Here is a 21,676-nt window from a genome sequence, read left to right as displayed (position 1 = left end):
GGTTAATAGGTTGTGTGAGGCCCTTGAAATTATCTCAAGTGTCTTTCTTATTTTCTTGATGAAAATAGAAAGCAGAATGTATGTTTACCCTTCATAGATTTCTTACATACTGTCCATAGAGGAAATTAGCTTATTTTTGGTTGTTATGCTTTGTAACACAAGTCTAGTGGTACAATAGTATGGGTGGTTTCACACTACAATTCACACAGGCATTTGCCCAAGTTTGAAATCATAGCCATGAGTAGAAGGTAAATTAAGGCTTGTCTTGGTAGTAATTTGACCATACATTTTGGACTTTTTGTACTAGAATTCACTGACAATTCACTGACATTTCAAAGGGTCTGTAACATTCCTCATTATTTGTAGAAAGATACATCTGGGGAAGTATATGAGTTTTCCCATCTAAACCAATCAGTTGTCAGCTTAGAAAACAGCCCTTTGGGTCTGCTTCAGAGTTGGTAACCAATGGGCTGTATACCTCCTGCTGGGGGGCATTCCAATGCTGGCTCTAAGGGGCAAAAAAATTTGATTTAATCGTCACAAGTAACCTCCCTTAAATTATACATTATTTTGGATTAAATAAAAGAGCGTCCGGTTATTTCAAGGATTTTATAACCTTACTTTGTTCCACATAGTTTTATACAGGAATACTTATATCATCCCATATAATGTCATCAAATATTTTTGTTCATGCCCTTCTACAGGGGGCAGTACTTTGATGAAGTCATATTGTAGTATGTTGGAGTTTGCCTTTATTGCATTTCATTGTAGTGGACAATTTCCAACCTATACTCTTCAAATAATATTTTTATGCCATTTTCTCATTATTCATAAATCTTTTAACATTCACATACATTTTTAACCTATATTCGTAAACCTTAGGTAGACTTAACAGCTGCACATACTCCTAGTGAATGTGCTTAATCAGGTACTCTAATCTTTCGTTCCAACCTTCATGTAAAAATTAATAGCCTTTCTAAAAGCTCTCTCACTACCTGTGAGAACTTCATTTCTGCCACATTTCCCAAGTTTTGCTTAATTTAAATAGAATCAAACTTTTTAATGGATAATTTTGTTAAATTTTGACAGATTTTATGGATTTCTAAAAACGTCATCTGTGACTTTGTACAACTTATCCTACGTATTTAAACCTCGTATGTGAGAGAGAGAGAGAGAGAGAGAGAGAGAGAGAGACAGAGGATGAATAAGAGGAGGAGAAGAGAGAGAGAGACGAGAGAGAGAGAGAGAGGAGAGAGGAATGGAGAGAGGAGAGAGGGAGAGAGGAGGATGAAGTTTTACCCCATTACAATGATATATTTCAAGAATTATGAGAGCTTTACCACACTACAATGAAATATTACGAGAAATATCAGTGAGTGAGTTTTACCACACTACACGTACAATGAAATATTACAAGAAATATCAGAGAGAGAGAGAGAGTGATTTAACACACTACAATGAAATGAGAGAGAGAGAGAGAGAGAGAGAGAGAGAGAGAGAGAGAGAGAGAGAGAGAGAGAGAGAGAGAGAGAGATCTAACTGCACTACATTTAAATATTATGATATATTAAAACGAAGTTCAGAAGTTATGACGTTTTTCAATTATATTCATCAGAAATTATTTCCAGGTTTATGATGCATGTTCCAGGGTCCCGTCTGCTTACGATGCCAATCTGACGGAAGAAATATGACTCCAAAAATTGCAAAATGATCAATATTTGAAGGCTTTTTATGAAATGCAATAAAAATGCACTACATAGTTTTTATTTTTTATAAACTAAAGCATTAAAAGTAAGGTTTTCTTAGGATTTTTTACAAGTTTCCAGCTTATGACAATTTTCGGCTTACGACATGTCTCAAGATGGAACCCCCATTGTAAGGCAGGGACTGCCTGTACATGAAAAAAGCCCTAAACATAATTACTGATAACATGTTCCAATTTATTGAGATCGCTAGGAAAACTAGCTAATACTGGGAGGGGAAAATGAGACAGAGGTTACAGATAACACCTTGAGAGACAAAACTTGAAGAAATGCAGAGGGATGAGCAGCTAGAAAGGCTACCAATTGGCAATAAAGGACAAGAAACTACATGATGCAGTGCTATTCACTAGATGCCAGGTGAAATGTGATGCAAAGAATATGTCTGATTAAAGAAAGCAATATGCATTTACCAAATCTCCAAAGATAAAGTGAGAGATCTGTTTATGAAAAGACAATACAAAGAATAACCAATTTTAAATACCATGTGAGATCTTTACAGGAACTAAAGACTAGACAATTTTCAATAAACCTGGTAACTTTATTCTCTACAATTACGGTAACAATGATAGTTCAATCAAACATTACTCACTAATCAAAGCTTTCAAAAAGGCTTTTCAGAGATAGAACTATGACAGTACCAAAGGATCCCTGCTTCCAAAAGATTGTTGTCAATATTGACACTATACGCATCTAACAATACTCAGCAATGCACAATACAGTATTCATATATGGCAACTTACTCTCAAGTGTCCCTTTAGAAGTAGTACTTACAGGTTTCTGTGTGCCTTTCCAACATCTCCAAAAATAATGTTAACTTTATTCTCCACAGAATAGTTTTTAATGAAATTCAGCTTGGTAACAAGAATAATATCTTGCTGAAAACCTCCAACTAGACTATGAGATTAGCAGCAGATCTTCAGAACAATGTTTATTATAACCTGTTCTTGCCATTCAACTGAAGAAAATGTCGTCTCATTGTCTCATTGTAAGCAAGAATCGTCATTCACAGTTCTTTGTGGCTATGGAGCAAGGTTTCTCCATCATCACCTGAAAATACAGCACTACATCAAATTATAATTTTAAAAATAGCACTACATCAAATTATAATTTTAAAAATAGCACTACATCAAATTATAATTTTAAAAATAAAGAAAATTATAAACTGACTTGTGAAGTAGTTGTTAGATAATTTATTATAATGTAGTCAGTGATGCCTATTTAGCGACTTTGTCGCTAGATCTGGAGCTATTAGTTTCTAACTAGCAACTTTTTTTAGCAGTTAGTGACATAGCAAAAATCTAGAGATATTTAGAAATATCTAGCGACAATACTAGAGAGTTTTGTATTTGTTAGATGTTTTGATAAAAATAAATATCAAATTGCATAGATTTAATCACACACACGAGTCTTAGTTCAAAACGTATCTGTTCTCACAGAACCTTTACGTTTTGAACATGTCAAATACCTGTCCGTTTGGTAAGCAATTCTCGTGCCGTTCGTCGTCACTCAGTTAACCTGCCAGTACTAGATTGACGAGAGTCAGAGAGTTTGTGCGATCTGTTGCTTCTTTTCAGTAATTTTAGTGAGCAGTTGAAAATAGGCAAGCCGCAGTATACACAACGTTTCCGGAAGGAGTGGCTCAAGGATGATAGGTTTAAAAACTGGATGCTTGAGGCCCCAGGTGATAGTAAAAAGGGTTTTTTGCAAACATTGTAAGTGTACTGTTTCGGCTAAAATTTGTGACTTAGAGAAACACAGGATCACCAACAAACACAGAAAAGCTGAGGAACCATTCAGCACACAGAGGCAAGCTGTCCTACCATTTAAAAAAGTTGGTGAATTAAAGAACAAAGTTGAAGGAACTCTATCCATGTTTGTAGCTGAACATTGCTCTATTCGTGTGGTGGATCACTTAACTGAGGTGTGCAAAATATGCTTCAGTGACAGTAAGGATGTTAGTGAATTGAAATTAAAAAGATCGAAGTGCACGGGTATAATTTGCAATGTTCTTGCACCGCACTTCATGGAAGACTTGCAAGCTGATATTGGAAAGAGAAAATTTTGTCTGATAATTGATGAAAGTAATGACGTTACTACCTCAAAGATGCTGGGAATTGTCATTAGGTATTACTCAAGTTCGCTGAAGCGTATTGTTACATTTTTTGATTTAGTTGAACTAAAGAATGTAACGCAGTCAATATGTGAAGCAATCAAAATGTCACTCCATAACAAAGGCTTAGAAATGCAGAATCTGCTGGCACTTGGAACAGATAATGCATCGGTAATGACAGGTATTAATAATAAATTATTTGCAAGACTGAAAGCCGAAATACCCCATCTGCAGCTAATTAGATGCATATGTCACTCAATTCAATTAGCTGTTTCACATGCTGCACGTGAAACATTGCCACAGAACTTAGAGTTCATGATTAAAGAGACATATAACTGGTTTTCCCAGTCATCTGTACGCAAGGAGAAATACAAACTATTGTTTGAAACCATCAATGATGGTTTACCACCTCTGAAATTAGTGCAGTTGAGCCAGACTAGATGGTTATCTATCGAGCATGCTGTGGTGAGAATCCTGAAACAATGGACCAAGCTTAAAACACATTACCAATTAGCAAGATTAGAAGAATGATGTTACACAGCAGAGCTCTTATACTCTATGTTTAATGACAAACAGAATTATGCAATTCTTCTTTTTATCAAACCGATACTTGGCGAGGTACAAGCTGTCAATAAGAATTTTGAAGCGGAAATGCAGGACCCAACAAAATTGCTGAGAGACCTTGTTTTATTGATTGATTCATTAGGAGCAAAGATATTAATCCCAGGAAAGAAAGTTATGCATTGCAAAGTGAGTGAAGAACATTTGGATCCAAGACCTTACTTGGGTTTTGAGTTTGAAAAGGAGTTGGCTGAGGGCAAATTTTCCTCTACGGATGAAAGTTATATACGAGAGAGATGCACAAAGTTTGTCGTTGAAATGGTAAAGCAGCTCCGTCAACGCCTACCTGATAATATTCGCGTATTGCAATCGGTCTCACTTTTGAGTGTTGATGAATGCTTGAAGCCCATTAAATCTGATATAATTGGGGTGGCAAAATTATTTACAGATGATGCAAGCTCCCTTACTCAAATAGATTTCCAGTGGAAGAAACTTCATCATGTGGTTTGGACAGAAACATCAAGTACACTAAATTTCTGGTCAGAAGTAGCCCACTACAGAGATGCGTCAGGTGAAAATCCATACCAGGATCTGTCTGAAATGGCTCTCTCTGCATTATCTTTACCACACTCTAACGCTGACATAGAGCGCACATTTAGCAATATGAATTTGGTGAAGTCAAAGTTGCGAAATAAAATGAAACTGTTAACACTCAAAGCAATTCTTGTCATAAAGTATTGGTTAAAAAGGTATAATACCTGTTGTTCAAAATACACTTTACCAAATGATATTCTTAGAAAAATCGGTACACTGGAGACATACAGCACTTTGGATCAAGCAACCACATCAAAAGCTTCAAGCAGTCTGCCTCTCAGTGCAATTGATGATTTTGAGGAGGAAGACTGGGATGCAGTGATAATTGAGTAATCGGTAAGTGTGCTTATTAAAAACTACATATCATTATTGAATCGGAGAATAGATGTTCATATAGTAAAAGTTAGGCAGTCCGTAACCTCCTTAAGTTAATCAATGCTTCATTAAGATTTTTATTCTTATTAATGCAGCATTCTTCATATATAAAACAGTATGAGTTCCAACTTCATATATAAGTTGCACTTAACACACACATAAATATCATATATAATGAAATGCTTTCTTTGGAAAATAATCATTGTTCTCGCTACATTTTACATATTTAACAGTATCACATCTCTATGCCAGTACAGTGAATTTCAAAGACGTAAAAAAAAAGTTAGTATATTAATAAGTTGAGATAGAGCAGCTGATATTTAATTTTGTTATGTGATTATTATAGGCTGTAGTTGTCTATAATAGAGAAAAAAAAAGATGGGAAGGGGAGGGAGAGATCACCTTGTCTAGCGACATTTGATAAAGAATTTAACGACATTCTAGCGAGTTTTAGGGGCGAGCGTAGCGACATTTGAAAATTTGAGTTGGCAACTCTGAGTGTAGTACTGTCTTGTTCTTAAGGAGTTACCCTTTCCATGGTCTATCCAGAGCTCAATGGTGACCACACTTAAGTCAAAGAATTCTCTTCTATTGTGTCATAATGATAAACATTGTAACACATGATAGAGTATAAATCGACTTGGGATAAGAGGGCACTTCTATTATCCTCAGCAAATGCTAAACCCAGTTTACCTGTCAAAACCCGCAAGAAGAAGAGGTGGCTATGCACATATGCGCCATCAAATTGTTTACATATGACCCAAAATGGACCAAGAAGCCATTGCTTTCTTTGGTCAGCAATGTGCAGTGTACTGAAACCAGCACTTGTTGAATTTTGCTCATCGCTTATTGATTTCATTACCGAGGGTCATGGAAAATCTAAGGTGAAAATTAAGTGCATAATTTTAAGTTCCAGTTAGAACATTTTTTGAGCGCCTACAATTTAGTTGGCCAAGAGTATCGTCTGCTTGATAATTGGTGGACAAACAAACAAGACGACGCACGTATGTTTTGGCGTGATTTTTGAAAACATGCAGTGATAGATTATAGAAAAGTTTATAAAAACATAATAAAAGGCAAATGAAAATCGTATTTTCAGGCGTAAATTTTCGTAAAACGGTAAGAGGAGACCTATTGGGAAACCGGGGTTTTTGGGTAGGGGGCAAACAAAGACAACGACAATTAACACTAGGAAATCCACGAAACGGCTGTGTGGTTGACCCCCTACTCTACATTTGCAGTTTGAACATATGGACTGTTAGCCTAAGTGGACGTTTGGGCATGAGATGTGCGGCCTGGCTAACTAAACCGACCCCTAAAGGCCTGTTTACACGGGGAATAGTTTACTGGCGTCAGCAAACTATCCCCGTGCAAAGGCAAAGTTAGTAAACTGTCCTGGAGAGTTTACTGTTCAGCATAGTGGCAAGTAGAGTTGAAATCCCGGCTACTTTACTGGCAACTATCCGGACACTTGAGCTACTGGCGCCAGTAACTATCCCTGTGCAAAAGCAAACTTTCCCAGTTGTCACTTGCCTTCAGAAGGATCATCATGTCAGAGAAGTGGGATACCGAGGATATAATGAAGTTTTTGGATAAATAGGAGGAATTTGAATGTTTGTGGAACATTAGACATAACGATCACATGAATCGTAATAAGAGGGATGTAGCTCTTCAAGAAATAAGAGATGGTCTGATTGAATTGGAAGTAAACATTCCCAACCTTGATTTTTTAAGAAAGAAAATCAAAACTGAAGTGTTTACAGGCAAGAGTTAATAAAAGTGGAAAAATCTAAGAAAAGTGGAGCAGGAGTAGAGGATATTTACCATCCTCAACTGTCTTGGTTTAAGAGAGCCGATTCATTCTTATGGGATGCAACAATAAGCCGAGCCTCATCAACAAATTTGGTAAGTTACGTTTTTTTTTTTTTTTTTTTGTTAGTTTGAAAATCAAACTAAAAAATACACATATTAAGCAACAAATAGCTTGGAGAGAAATGAAATATCAGTGTTTTCATCAGTCATTTAATATGCCTTCATCACTAAATATACGCTACTTGACAATGGTTCTGGCTCGCTACTGGCAGCAACTTCTACCCAAACACTGTCCTCGTGCTAACGCTTACTATCCTGCAAAGTTTACTTGCCGCTAGTTACTGGCACCAGTGAACTATCCACGTGTAAACCAGTCTTAACCAAACGAACCAACCTAACCTGACTTAGGGTGCGTGCCCTAACCTGGCCGAGGGCCTATGCCCCCCTGGACCCCCCAGTATGGTAACAATGATTGTGACCTAACCAAACAAACCAACCTAATTAGACTTAGGACAAGTACCATAACCTGACTGGGGACCACCAGTATGATAACAAAGGTTGTGACCTAACCAAACAACTACACTGACCTGACTTAGGGCACAAAACTGTCTTCCTCTTTCACAAGGCTCATTGTTCCCTCTTTGCAGTATTCATAATGACCACTAAAATCGCCTAAAAGGTCACTTTTAAAAAAGAACGAATGTAACACGTCAATATCGTCACAGAAATTGATCAAGTCCGAAAACGTAACCAGGTTAGCAGCTGCAAAAACAATGTGTGACAGACGGGATGAGGAGTAGACGTCAACACCATGTTGACTGTTTGACTATTTTGAATAGTCGCACCTCGCGGGTCGTTGTAGGTCTTCCAGGTCAAAGGGACTACTTACCTTGGCGGAGGGATTATGGGCCGGGCAAAAGGTTTTGCGCAATCTGGCCAATTAAACTGTAAACTACCCAATTTTTTTAGTTAAGACTGTGGAACAATGACTTAACTGTGTGTGGAAATCCATCAACCAGCTTTTTTGTGAGCACATGTCAGCACTTCTCATGATGTATGATCGTTATGTAAACGTGCAAATTGTTTTGAAGAATATATCCTTCTATTTAGAAGTTTTATCTATAGAAATGTTCAACAATTATTATTAATAAATTAATTAATAATATGGATAATCCTTTCAAATAATGATGTCTGTAATAGCCTACTAGACAGTAGCCTACAACCTAGGATTATATATCCTTAAGGGTGAACAAAAATAACCTGGAATAAGTAGTAACCTCAATTAAGGTAAGATTTAAAGACATCGTGTTAGGATATGGGCCTAAGCAGTAACCTAAGTTTATATCAAAGACCTTAGGATTAGATAAAAGGCTACAGACTTTTTCCTTTTATATAACCTGTATACTTAAGCATAGTCTTAGTACTCTAGGCTATCGTGCGCATACGTACCCTTAAAAGGGAATTGAATCATCTGACTTAGACAATAACCTAGACTATGTGATAGCCTAACTATAAAGTTACACATTAGTAAGTGTTTTACAAGGTAGTAACCTAGCTTTTAATTCTACATATTATGCCTGGTTAATCCCATATCCTTAAAGAATTAATTAATATGGGTTAGACAATAACCTATGCTAGGTGATAGCCTAACTTTTAAAGTTTCACATCGGTAACTTTCACTTTGGAAAGTTACTTTCATACATAAATAAACCAAATAGCCTAGGGACAGATAAAAAACAACAAACAACCTGGGCAAAAATATTAGCCTAACTATGAGTTGACATTGTAAGGACAATGCTTTTTCCATATAATCTTGTACATAATTGTTGTAGCTGCATTTTACTTTATACCATTCTGTTGAGTATTCTCCAGCCTTGCCGCTGACATATAACTCATATGTATCTAATAATTGTTACCATAAATATTCATGTATGTATGTCTATAAAAACACAAATATGCTGGCACCGACCCAGTTTTCTCTCGGTTCAGGTTGGGTACTGCATATCCATCTGCTGCCGTCTTTATAAACCCCGTTTACCTGAAATAAAATTTAGTACTGTGCTACCTGCCTCTTTGTCTAGACCTCACAACTGGTGACCTCCCGGATTGGACGGTGACTCAGTGGTTTTGGATTCAGCCATTAACGGACTAATTATGGCCACTCACCTTCAGACAACCTTTAACAGAACCATACGGCGGTGACACAGCCTAGGTCTCTGAAAGCTCCTTTCTGCGGTCGACACCAACGCCATTAATGGACTCACTACAGCACATCATCCCCAGGTGTGTTTTGGCATCTCTCAGAGGGTTTGGCCTGCCATTAATGACACATGTCGACCGTAGCCAACACCATTAATGGACGCCACAGTTCACAATTCCTTGGAGGGAACCCTGACACTCCCAAACTCCACCACACCTTCACGGACATCTGCCACCTAGTCCATCAAATTGCCACCCTTCTCCTACCCGAATACGGCCTTGTGGTTCTATCGGGTGGAGGCCCAGTTCAGTATCGCAGGGGTCATGGTTGAGGGGACCAAAGCTGACATCATCGTATCAACTCTACCAGAAGAGGTCATCGACTGCATCACCCTGTGGCTGGACGCACAGGTCGGCCCGATAACCTATGGTGAGCTTAAACAGCTCATAATAATGTCCTACCTCTCCTGACCCATAGGCACTACAGCAGCAAACCATGGTCTTCCTAACAAGCGGGTATGATGACTATTGCTGGGGAAAGTTTGACAATAATGCAACCAAACCCAGCATACTTAGGTAAGTCGCCACTGAACTAGTTCCTCGTTGGATGAGTTGGTTACGTGCTCGACTGCCGATCTCAGGGTCTGGGTTTGATTCCCCACTCTGCCAACGCAGAATCCGAGAAATTTATTTCTGGTGATAGAAATTCATTTCTTGATGTCTTTCAGATCCTACAATACTAAGCTGTAGGTTTCATTGCTGAGTAACCAATTGGTTTGTAGTCACGTAAAAATATCTAATCCTTCAAGCCAACCCTATGAGAGCTGTTAATCTGCTCAGTAGTCTGGTAAGACTAAGATATACTTAAACCACAGAACTTCACACTTAGTTTCTTGTTCTTTGCAACCAAACCTAAAGGTATTTGGAATATAAAATGGGATCTGGAACTTTTGGCTTGATCCTGGACCAGAAATGTTTTTGGGTTGTTGAGATTAAAATTCAAGAGCTTTTTGTCACCTGTCAATTTCTTTGTAAAGCACCTTGAGGACAAGACAGTATTAACAAACAGGTTTTTGACATACGAAATACCTATTTTTAGTGGTCACTGTTAAGTCCTCAAAACCTGATGAAAAGACATGGGCTTTGGGTAAGGGATTATCTTGCATCGATCAACAGAAAGTAATGGCTTCTTGGTCCATTGTTGGTCAAATGTAAATAATATGATGCCGCATAAGTGCATAGCCACTTCTTGCTGGTTTTGATGTACGTAAACTGGGTTGAGCATTCAGTAAGGATAAGAGAAAGTGCCCTCTTACCCTGAGTCCATTTATACTCTATCATGTGTTACAATGTTTATCATAACGACACAATACCCGGCCACAAGTCCAGCTAAAAGAGAGTTCTTTGACATTAGTCTGGTCACCATGGAGTTCTGGATAGACCAAGGAAAGGGTACTCCTTGAGGACTCAACAGCTACTACCAAAAATAGGTTTTTCCTCTGTCAAAACCTGTTTTTATTATAACTGACAAAATAACTTCAATCATATTATTTCAAAATAACTATTTTCTCATATTAATTTGCTTACATAAATATACAACCAATGCAGTTATAGTATACAGTAGTACCTCGAGATACGAAAGGCTCTACTTACGAAAAACTCGAGATACGAAAGCCAATGCGAAAAATTTTACTGCTCTACAAACGAAAAGTTTTCAAGATACGAAAGGTTGTTGCTGTAAAGTCCCGAGATTCGCCCGGACCACCGAGAACAATTTTAAAACTCCCGCGCCGCCAACTGAGTAAACTCGCCACCATCCTCCTGCTCTCCTATTGGTTCCTGATGCTAGTCACTCCATAAGGTCCTGCTCTCCTATTGGTCAGCATCTACCCCTTATGCTTCAAGTATTCTATTGGTAAAAGGATGCTGTAAATTGAAAAAATTATTCATGCAATACATTTAATAAAAAAAAAACATTAGATAAAGATAGAATAAAGGATAGAAATGAATGATTATTATACTGTTTGGTAGTTTCAGTAGTTGAAGAGAGATAATGAAAATTTATGGCTTACTGTGTAAAGTGATTGCTTGTCGATCGTTCGATACTCGTAAGTGCTGGATGTAAACAGACGTTTGGAAGCTTTTTTTTGTTTGTTTATTATAGTTAATGGTTACTTAATAATTATTTGAAATGAGTACATGCAATACATTTAATAAAAAAATTGTGAATTAGATATCATAAAATATAAAATAAATCAGACTGCCAACAAATACGTATTTTTTAGAATTCTTCTTCTGTTTTATTATTACGTTACGTATACGTATGTTTCATTATAGCTGTCAGTAACTCGGTATCTCCATAAGGTAAAGATAGAATAAAGAATAGAAATGAATGGTTATTATACTGTTTGGTAGTTGCATTAGTTGAAGAGAGATACTAATGACAATTTATGGCTTACTGTGTGCTAGGAAAAATGATTGCTTGGCGCTCGTTCGATACTCGTAAGACGGGTAAGAGCTGAATGTAAACAATCGATTGGAAGGTATGTTTTTTGTTTGTTTGTGTATTATAGTTAATGATTAATTAATAATTATTTGAAATGAGTACATACTGGTTATTTATACATTTTATTGGCATATTCTAAGCTTTTAGCTCTTAGGTTTAGATGCCAGAATCATAGACTAGGCTACAGTAGCAACCGCTAACATAGGCTAGGCTTATTGCTAAGGGACATATGCTAAAGTCCTAATATATGCAGTAAAAATGGGGTTGAACATTACATGCAGTTGAATATTACTCAAGTATGTACAGTATTTTGCCTTTTTGGAGTCATATTTCTTCCGTCGGATCGGCGTTGTAACCCTAGAACATGTGTTTTAGGCCTGGAAATATAATTGACTGCGGTGTTTTTGGAGGGCTTGGAACGGATTAGCCATTTTACATGTAAAATATGTTCCAAGATACGAAAAACTCATAATACAAAGGCCGCCTCGGAACGGATTAATTTCGTATCCCGAGGTACCACTGTAGTGTAATTTTAATCAGTTATGATAAGACCTTTTAATGAAGTTCTCAACCAGTGCTAAACCATAAATTGTATAAAGGAAGACACACTCTACATGCATAAAACTGGTTCATTACTCATAGTCAAAATGTTATGTTAACCCTCTTACGCCGACTGGACGTATTTTACGTCGACATTTTTTGTCTCCCATGTGCCGACTGGATGTATTTTTACGTCGACTTACAAAAGTTTTTTTTTAAATTCGCGGAAAAATACTTATAGGCCTACCAGCCTAAAACTTTTGAATCACGCACCTTAGGGGATGCTGGGAGTTCACAGATCAAGGTGTTGTTTTGTTTACAATCGTTACGCAGGCGCGCAAGCGCGAATTTCTTTCTTGCCGCACTAAAAAGTATCTGTGACACATCTCGGAAATTATTTCGTCACTGACATAATTTTTGTACCATTGTAAATTAGCCGTTACATGAAGTATTATATTTGAAAATGTGCGCATTTTTATGTAGAATACAACAATAAAATACTCATGATTGTAGCTTTTATCAGTTTTGAGATATTATCATATAAATAATGATAATTGCCAAAATTTCAACTTTCGGTCAACTTTGACACTACCTAAATGATCGAAAAACGCATTTGTAAGCTAAAACTCTTATATTTTAGTAATATTCAATCCTTTACCTTAATTTTGCAACTAATTGGAAGTCTCTAGCACAATATTTCGATTTATGGTGAATTTATGAAAAAACTTTTTCCTTACGTCCGCGCGGTAACTCTTCCGAAAAAAATCATACATGCGATTGTGGTAATGTTTGCACCATTTTAAAATTAGCCGTTATATAAAGTTTTATATATGGAAATGTGCGCAATTTCATGCACAATACAACTAAAAACAACCCATGGTTCTAGCTTTTATCAGTTTTGAGATATTTTCATATAAATAACGATAATTGCCAAAATTTCAACCTTCGGTCAAATTTGACTCTACCGAAATGGTCGAAAAACGCAATTTTAAGCTAAAACGCGTATATTCTAGTAATATTCTAGCATTTACCTTCATTTTGCAACAAATTGGAAGTCTCTAGCACAATATTTTGATTTATGGTGAATTTATGAAAAAAATAACATTTTCTTTACGTCCGCGCGGTAACTCTTCCGAAAAAATCATACGTGCGATTGTGGAAATGTTTGCACCATTTTAAATTAGCCGTTACATAAAGTTTTATATATGAAAATGTGCGCAATTTTATGTAGAATACAACCAAAAATAATTGAAGGTTGTAGCTTTTTAATTGAAGGTTGTAGCTTTTCTCATTTTTGAAATATTTGCATATAAATCACGATAAATAGAAAAAAAAACCACGTTCGGTCAACTTTGACTCTACCGAAATGGTCGAAAAACGCAATTGTAAGCTAAAACTCTTACAGTCTAGTAATATTCAGTCATTTATCTTCATCTTGAAACTAATTCGAAGTCTCTAGCAAAATATTTAGATTTATGGTGAATTTAAAAAAAAATCTTTCCTTCCCTCCGAAATGCGTACGTCCTTTTCTTGGAATATTTGCTCCGTTTCATATTAGGCATTTCATAGAGTTTTATATATGAAAATGTGCGCAATTTTATGTAGAATAAAACAAAAAATATTTGAAGGTTGTAGCTTTTCTTATTTCCAAAATAATTGCATATAAATAATATATAAAAAAAAATTCTACATTCGGTCAACTTTAACTCGTCAGATATGGTCGAAAACTGCAATTGTAAGCTAATACTCTTACAGTATAGTAATATTCAATCATTTGTCTTCATTTTGAAAGAAATTGGAAGTCTCTAGGACAATATTTAGATTTATGGTGACTTTTTGAAAAGAATATTTGTTTATGTCCGCGCATTACAAATTCATGCATTATTTTGTGATAATATTTTCTCTGTGTTGCTTTGATCGTTTTACAATGTGTTATATACCAAAATGATCGCAATTTAGTGTACATTACAACGAAAAAAAAGTAACTTGTTACCTTTAACCGTTTTGCGCACAGCGCGATTTGAATACAATTATATATGAAATTTCGTTTTTGCGCTATCATATATTGCATTATTTATATATGATAATGATAATGTTTTTCATTTCTGATGGTTGCATACTAAACTTCAGGCAATGACAAAAAAAAGGAGCAAAAAATGAACTCTTAAACTTGAAAACTAAGCGCGCTGTGATATTTTGAAAAAAATATTTTTTCCGCTTCCGCGCTCACTCCGAAACCCCTCCGGCACACGGGAGACAATTTTTTATTTACCGCTCCGGCATAAGAGGGTTAATACACTTTCATTTAACGTTCACATTATTCACAAAAAGCAATTCAAATGGGAGTCAAATGTCTAGCCTTTCCATTGGCTGCCCAAAAGGACTCAAACTTGAATGATGGGTGATAATGCAGTCATGGAGAAGAAGTTGCATGGGTCCTTTAGTATGCGATAGTATGTTCGGGAGAATGCGATGGGTGAATGGTTGAGGTTGAATAAGTATGAGCTGAGTGTCAGTGAACAAAAGAGTCTGGGAGATCGATAGTTGGTATTAGTTGAGTATAGAAGTAAATGAAAGAGTGTAAGGAAAGGGAATGAAAGGGAGAAGCGTGAACTGCATGATTAGGGTGTTAATGTTAGAGTATAAACAGTTGATAAGGTGTGTAATACAGATGACTTTGAGGGAATGAATGATATATACTATAGAATGTATGGGTTTGAAATTTGCAGGGGTGAGTGAGATTTCAGTGGGAAGGGAACTGAGTAGTAGGGAAGAAGTTGGTGGTATGGATGAAGCTTTGCAAGGGTTTAACAGAAATATGGATGAACTGAGTGGTTTGGGAGCAGAAATAAGGGAGATATTAGGATAAAAGTTAGAAGGGGTAGATGAGATGGTGAATGGGATTTTGGAGGACAGTAGTAAAGGAAATAATGTAAGTCTGGAAGAAAGTTTAATGTAAGTCTGGAAGAAAGTGGTTTGGAAGAAGCAAATGGCAATGCGACTGAGAGAATGTATGAGGGGCCTCAAACGAATCCAGGGGGCTTGCCTCCAAGCATCCTTGGGTGTTGCGAAAGGCGATTTAGTGTGGATGGAGCAAGGTGTAAGGAGACGTCAAATGTAATGGGGGAGGTAATATGGAGAAACGATCTGTTTGCGCCATTTGACAACGTCTTCAAAGGTTGCATGAGAGAGAGAAAGTTTCGTGGTTGGTGTCGCTGTTAGGATCGTGTAGTTCCGTGGTTGGTGTCACCGTAAGATCATGTAGTATGTGTTTGTGATTTTCCAAAAATGAGTGGGAGAGAGAGAGATAGGGCGTAATTGGTGGATGGATGGTTAACAATTAAATTGCTAGTTGGTGAGTTCTGGGTTATCTGCTGGTGCGGCTGCCGAGTCAGTCAGCGAGGTCAGTCAGTCTTGGATCAGTGTCTGGACTGGACAGTTTTGGGCAGTAGTCTGGAATTTCTTGATGGTCAGTTGTTGTGTGTTTTTTTTTTTTTTTTTTTTTTTTTTTTTAATTGTTGTTTTGCTGTGGATATTGAGATTGTAGAGTTGTTGTGGCTGTGTTGTTAAAGGTTGTGGTTGATTTTCTGTTGTGTATAAACTGTTGTAGTTGTGTGTTCCAAAGTTGTTAGGGGGTTGTATTTGTGTTAACTCATCGTGTTGATTTTTTTCATGTTGTTAGTGATTGTTTGTGCAGTGGTCTTTTCTTGTATAGTTGTTGAATTGTTGTTTGGTTGCAGTCCTTGGTTGTTTGTTGGTGTGTTGTGTTATGACGGCTGTATCCAGTGGACAGTGCAGCTCCGCGCCCTGAGTCTCAAAGTATATGGTGAGTACATGTGTCTTGAATTTTTGTTTTAATTTGTGATCCTGCCACAGTACTAGCTAACACCTGTGCAGACTCACTGATCCCCTCACGGATGCTTTAATGCCTCATGCTGAATCGCTGATACCCGTGTGGGCTCGATGACATCCGTGTGGACTCACTGACATCCATGTGGGCTTGATGACACCCGCGTCGACTCACTGACACCCATGTGGGCTCAATGACACGCGTGTGGCTCCCTGCTGGCCATACAGGCTCGCTGCTGGCCTGAGGACTTGTGCTGGCCTTGCAGACTCGCTGATGCCTCGTGAACTCAAAAATGCCTTGCACAGCCTCAACACCTTGCACAGACCGGAGACAAATGCTGAACTGTATGCAGACTCAACACCTTGCAGGAACTGCCGGTCTAACAGGCAAATGCAAATATCTGGCACGGTCACACTTAGCCTAAGCTTGAAAAAGTCCATAAAAACCACAAAAGCCTGGGCATGGACATAACAAGTGGCCTATCAAAAACAAAACTTGGACTATCGGTGATCAAAGCTGAGAACTGGCACGAACGCTTACTGCTGATAGCCTAACTACTGACTCAGGGCTGCTAGTGATAGTTGCAGGCATAACGGCTACACTCACTATGGTCTGCAATCAGTTATCTGTGGGACAATGGGGTCAAACATAAAGTTTAGACCCATTGACGAAATAGACCTACCATAACTGTTCGTCGAGGATCAACAGCAAAGGCTCGAGACAAAGGGCACAGTCCTTGAACATCCTGGGACTAGCAGGCCTGTTAGCAAGGGTACCAAGGTAAAAGGCAAGGCTGCATCCGTGGAGAGGCCAAAGGAACAAGGGGACTCTGTTCCTGCCAATGCACTGGACACATTCAAAGCAAAAGACTCAAATCAATATCTAAAATTCAATTCTAGACTTAACAGAATCAATAACTAACTGCATTAAATCTAACCTACTGCCCTGAGCTCACATTTGGGTGTATGTAGAAGGATCTATATCCACTAGAGATGAAACTATAGGCTTATCTCTATCTTCTTGGTCAGTCATTCTAAAGAAAACCTTGATTCAAGACTACCTGTTCTGTTTACACTATAAAGTCTATCCTTCTCTTCTAATTCAGCAATTTATCACCTTATCCTTCTCTTCTAATTCAGCAATTTATTACCTTCTCTATCTCTTCCAAAGACCAATCCTTGCAATGATCACAAAGGTTGTCTGAATCACAATTCACCTCTCAATGATCCATGCATAGTTCATGTGTGTATGTACGTCACTGAACTCAGTCTGCTCATGCAACTACTCATCTTACAAAATCACTCAGATTTTGATAGGAAAGATTGGGAAGAAGAATCCACATTGGCAAATACAGACCAAAATCCAGACAATCCATTCATTAACCAAGAAAACGAACAAATTTCAGTGCACTTGTTTACAAGGCCACCCATATTTGCTGACTAACAAAGAATAACAACTAAAACATTTGCTGTCTTACCCCCATGCTCCAAAGAGTGGGAGTATCTACTGGGAGCTTTCATTAACAATTGTTTCAATTTTAACACTTGTCAAACCTGCACCAAGTAGCCACAGATCAAGCTAATGATAGAGGGTAAGTTTCACCTAGAAAATAAAAAGGTTTTATAATCTAAATAGTATCCTACTTATACTAATCATAATCTAATAGTGTAGTGAATCAGTAAGACGTTAACCGTCTCGTGACATGATGACGCGTAGCGCGTCAATAAATTTTGTTCTGTAAGTGCACAGATGATGCGCCAGGTGCAACATATGCAAGTTATTTTTGGGAAAATTCCCAAAAAAATCACATCAGAATCTCGAAGAAAATGCAAACCCGACACCGCTAGCTTACTTAGCTACGATACAAAACGTCAATGTAAGTATGTTGGAAAATCTGAAAATTGCACTCTGTAAAAAATGAGCATATTTCAATCAACTACAGCTCATTAGCAAACACATTTATAGCAAATTATTGCTTCCACGTGAAAGATCAAACATTTCCGCACAATTTAGGTATAAATCTCCACAAACCTAATTATTATATTTTTCATGATTATTTCCAAAAAATATCTATGATTTTTCTTAAAAACTTCATGTTCATCACGTTGTTTTTATTATTTATAAGCCTCATAAAGATGTTCTGATTGCTTTAGGAAGTAATTCAATCATTTGCTGACATAATAAGACTAACCAGAAGCATATATCAGTTATATATTGGACCGAATTTTTCCAAAAACTTTTCCATACGTGTTCTTTTTGGCCTAGGGGAATAGTCGTGTACCTTACACCCCTACATTTTTGGCGTGTGCGCAAGAGGATTAATCTAGTATGATGAAGGAAATTCATAGTAGACCTAGACCTATATAGACTAGCATCCTTACCTTGTTCTTTCACTCATGCTCTACAATACCCACATATCTGATTGAATAAATATGGTTTTACAAACAAGTTATGTAATGACCGTTCAGCCTAAAATTATGCATGTAAAATTTTAAAGTTCTCCTCAAATCAAGTATCCACTTTAATATAAGAAAACTACAAAATTATGAAGGGTAATAACAATTCAGGACTCAAAAGATCTACGGTGAATCACTACTGCTTTTATGTTGTCTGTGGTGAGTGAATATTTGAAGACTCCAAAATGTTTTGCTCATCAAGACTAACTATGAAGTTAAACAAAATTTTCTTGGATTAGATGAATACCAAATGTTTCCCTCAAATATTTTGAATTTTCATTTCATTTAGCCTAATATGTAAGCTACCATACATGGTAAATGAGTAAGAAAGCAGAAAAAGAAAAATATACTTTAAACCTGTTCATATTGCATTTATTTGTTTTTGAGGGCAATATCAGTCTTGCATGAACTATGCAGTTTCTAATACTTGACCTAAACAAAGTAATCTAAGCTGACATAAAAGTATCTACGTATCTTCAAAATCTTTTAGCTAGTGAGCTCAAAATGTTAAGAAAAGAATAAGCACTTTATCTTGATTCATACACCTGTCAGTAGACCACCAGAATATATATCCATACATTTGTGAGCTGATAAGTATATTTTAGTTCAACCAGACCACTGAGCTGATTAACAGCTCTCTAGGGATGGCCCGAATTTAGGTGTTTATTAATGTGGCTAGGAACCAACATAAATAAACACTTAGCAATGGGAACTACAGCTTATTGTGTGATCCCAATTACATTATATACTGAAATGAATTTCTAATTACCAGAAATAAATTCTTCTGGTTCCTCACTGGGAGCAGCGGGAAGCGAACTCGGGCTACCAGATTGATAGGCCAATTTTCTCATCTTTTCCTTATCAGATAGAAAGAAAGAGGGAGAAGGGAAGGAAATGAAAGAGGTAAAATCCCAAAGGAACCAACAGAAAACTTCACTTCAAACCATTATAATCATATAAATCTATGCAATAACAACACTCACCACGTTGTGAATTGGAGCTCAAGTCACTTTCCATCTCCATCATAAGTTGATCTTCTGCATCTCTGTCTTCATCCTCCATCATGAACTTGATGAAGTCAAATCCTGGTAGACGTGGCTCCCAGTCATTTTCTCCCAAAACCACTGAAATGTCACTCATTCAATCAGCTGACTTACTTTTAAATACAGTGATTTCAATCGACTAATAAATTAGTAAAGATAAAAATTCTCACACCATCCTTTCTCATGATCCCAATTTATTATTATCATTAATCATTAGTATTACTATTAATCTATTTATTTATTTTTGTCTATCATAGTCATCCTATTCAACTGGGTGGTTTTTACAGTGAGGGGTTCTGGGTTGCATCCTCCCTCCTTAGGAGTCCATCACTTTTCCCACTATGTGCACTGTTTCTAGTAGCACACACTTCTGCATTAGTCCTGGAGCTATTTGGCATCTAGTTTTTCCATGTTCCTTATTATTGTTATTATTATTCTGAGGATGAACCATATTTATATCGAACAAGCCAACAGGGGCCACTGACTTGAAATTCAAGCTTCCAAAGAATATGTTGTTCATTTAAAAGAAGTAACATAAGGTAATAGGATATGCAAAAAGAAGAGATCATTTATTAGAAAAAAAATAAATAAACAAAATAATAAATAAAACATGTAAGTAGTAAATTATTAAAATAGATGGACAATTATTTTAAGGTAGTACAGTGGTCCCCCCATATTCGTGGGGGATGCGTACCAGAACCCCCCCCCCCCCCCCGTGAACAGTTAGATTGTTTGTATGATGTTTTTACGTTGCATGGAACTAGAGATTATTCAGCAATGGGACCAACGGCTTTACGTGACTTCCAAACCACGTCGAGAGTGAACTTCTATCACCAGAAATACACATCTCTCACACCTCAATGGAATGCCCGAGAATTGTTAGAACATGCAAATAGTTGGAGTGTCTCCTTCGCTTGCTCGTGGAAAATTTCCCTTGGATAGTGCTGGTTTGGTTCAAGCTAAGTTGTTGAGTCATGGTCATGAGGTGGTGATTTGACTCCGCAGGTTCCCTTTGGTCGTCCAATGCTTACCGCTCCTGCTGGTAAGGGAGCCGATTTTGCGCAACAATTTGTGGTTGGCGCAAGTGCGGGTTTGATGTCTCTCGTTCATTCTTTAGGCATAGGCCAAGAAGGGTCAGGTTCTCCGTCTGTACAGGGTGGTGTTCCGAAGTCCATCTTGCCTCTGCTTCTCCTCCCACTCCGAGGTATGCGGAAGATGTAGATAGAGATTTTGCAGTAGAGGACTTAGGTCCTCCCCCTTCAGTAGCAGGCTGTCCTCTCGCAGGAGACAGCAAGTATAGAAGTATGATAGACCTCATTCACCATTTGTTTTCCCAGTCGAGAGTTGATAAGGAACCTTTTAAACCAAACCAAGCAATGTTCGAGATACTGTTCTCTACCAAACCTTTGGTTTCTCATCCTTCTTGTAAGTTGCCTTGGTTTGGTCATGTTGAACAATCCCTGAGGGAGGCAGACTGTCGGTTAGCTGCAGTAGTGGGGGCAGGTAAGCAGGACTCAGCTATTATTCCCAGTCGCAAGCCTTTATATAGTGTAGCGAGTAACCCCTCTTCGGGTTTTAGGTCACATCTTAACGAGTCGGTGGAGGCGCTCCATCCCAAGGCCCTGACAGGGAACACGTTGGTTGGTATTTCGGTGAGAGAAACAGCTTTGCTTGAAGACACCTTCAGGAATTAATCTGAGGCTCTCTCCCACACTATCTGGATGCTTTCGGGCCTCATGGGCTTCTTAAAACAGGACGGGTATACCCCTTCGGATCCCGGTCTCTTCAACAACCTTACATCTGTATCGACAAGGTTAGCTCATCAGGCTAATGTCTTAGCGAGTTGCACTAATTTTGTTGGCAAGAA

At 37.6% G+C, this 21,676-nt stretch overlaps 1 protein-coding gene across 3 annotated transcripts in view; it reads right to left on the bottom strand.

The window, feature by feature from the left end:
• Nucleotides 1-1,274: 1,274 nt before the first annotated feature.
• The window catches only part of LOC135219814 (thioredoxin domain-containing protein 16-like), a 439,137-nt gene continuing 418,735 nt past the window's right edge, over nt 1,275-21,676 (bottom strand). The window contains exons 19-20 of one of the 3 annotated variants that reach the window (XM_064256898.1): nt 19,750-19,890; nt 1,275-2,824 (exon numbers count right to left, since the gene is read on the bottom strand). In XM_064256898.1, the coding sequence (XP_064112968.1) occupies nt 2,763-2,824; nt 19,750-19,890 (203 nt within the window). In that variant the 3' untranslated portion in view covers nt 1,275-2,762. The remainder of the gene's footprint in view (nt 2,825-19,749; nt 19,891-21,676) is intronic. The other 2 variants (XM_064256899.1, XM_064256900.1) reach the window with 2 other exon arrangements.

Source organism: Macrobrachium nipponense, chromosome 1 (assembly GCF_015104395.2).
Source record: "Macrobrachium nipponense isolate FS-2020 chromosome 1, ASM1510439v2, whole genome shotgun sequence".
Taxonomy (NCBI): Eukaryota; Metazoa; Arthropoda; class Malacostraca; order Decapoda; family Palaemonidae; genus Macrobrachium; species Macrobrachium nipponense.
Note: the sequence above shows the minus strand (reverse complement) of the source record. Positions and strands in the feature narration are given on the sequence as shown.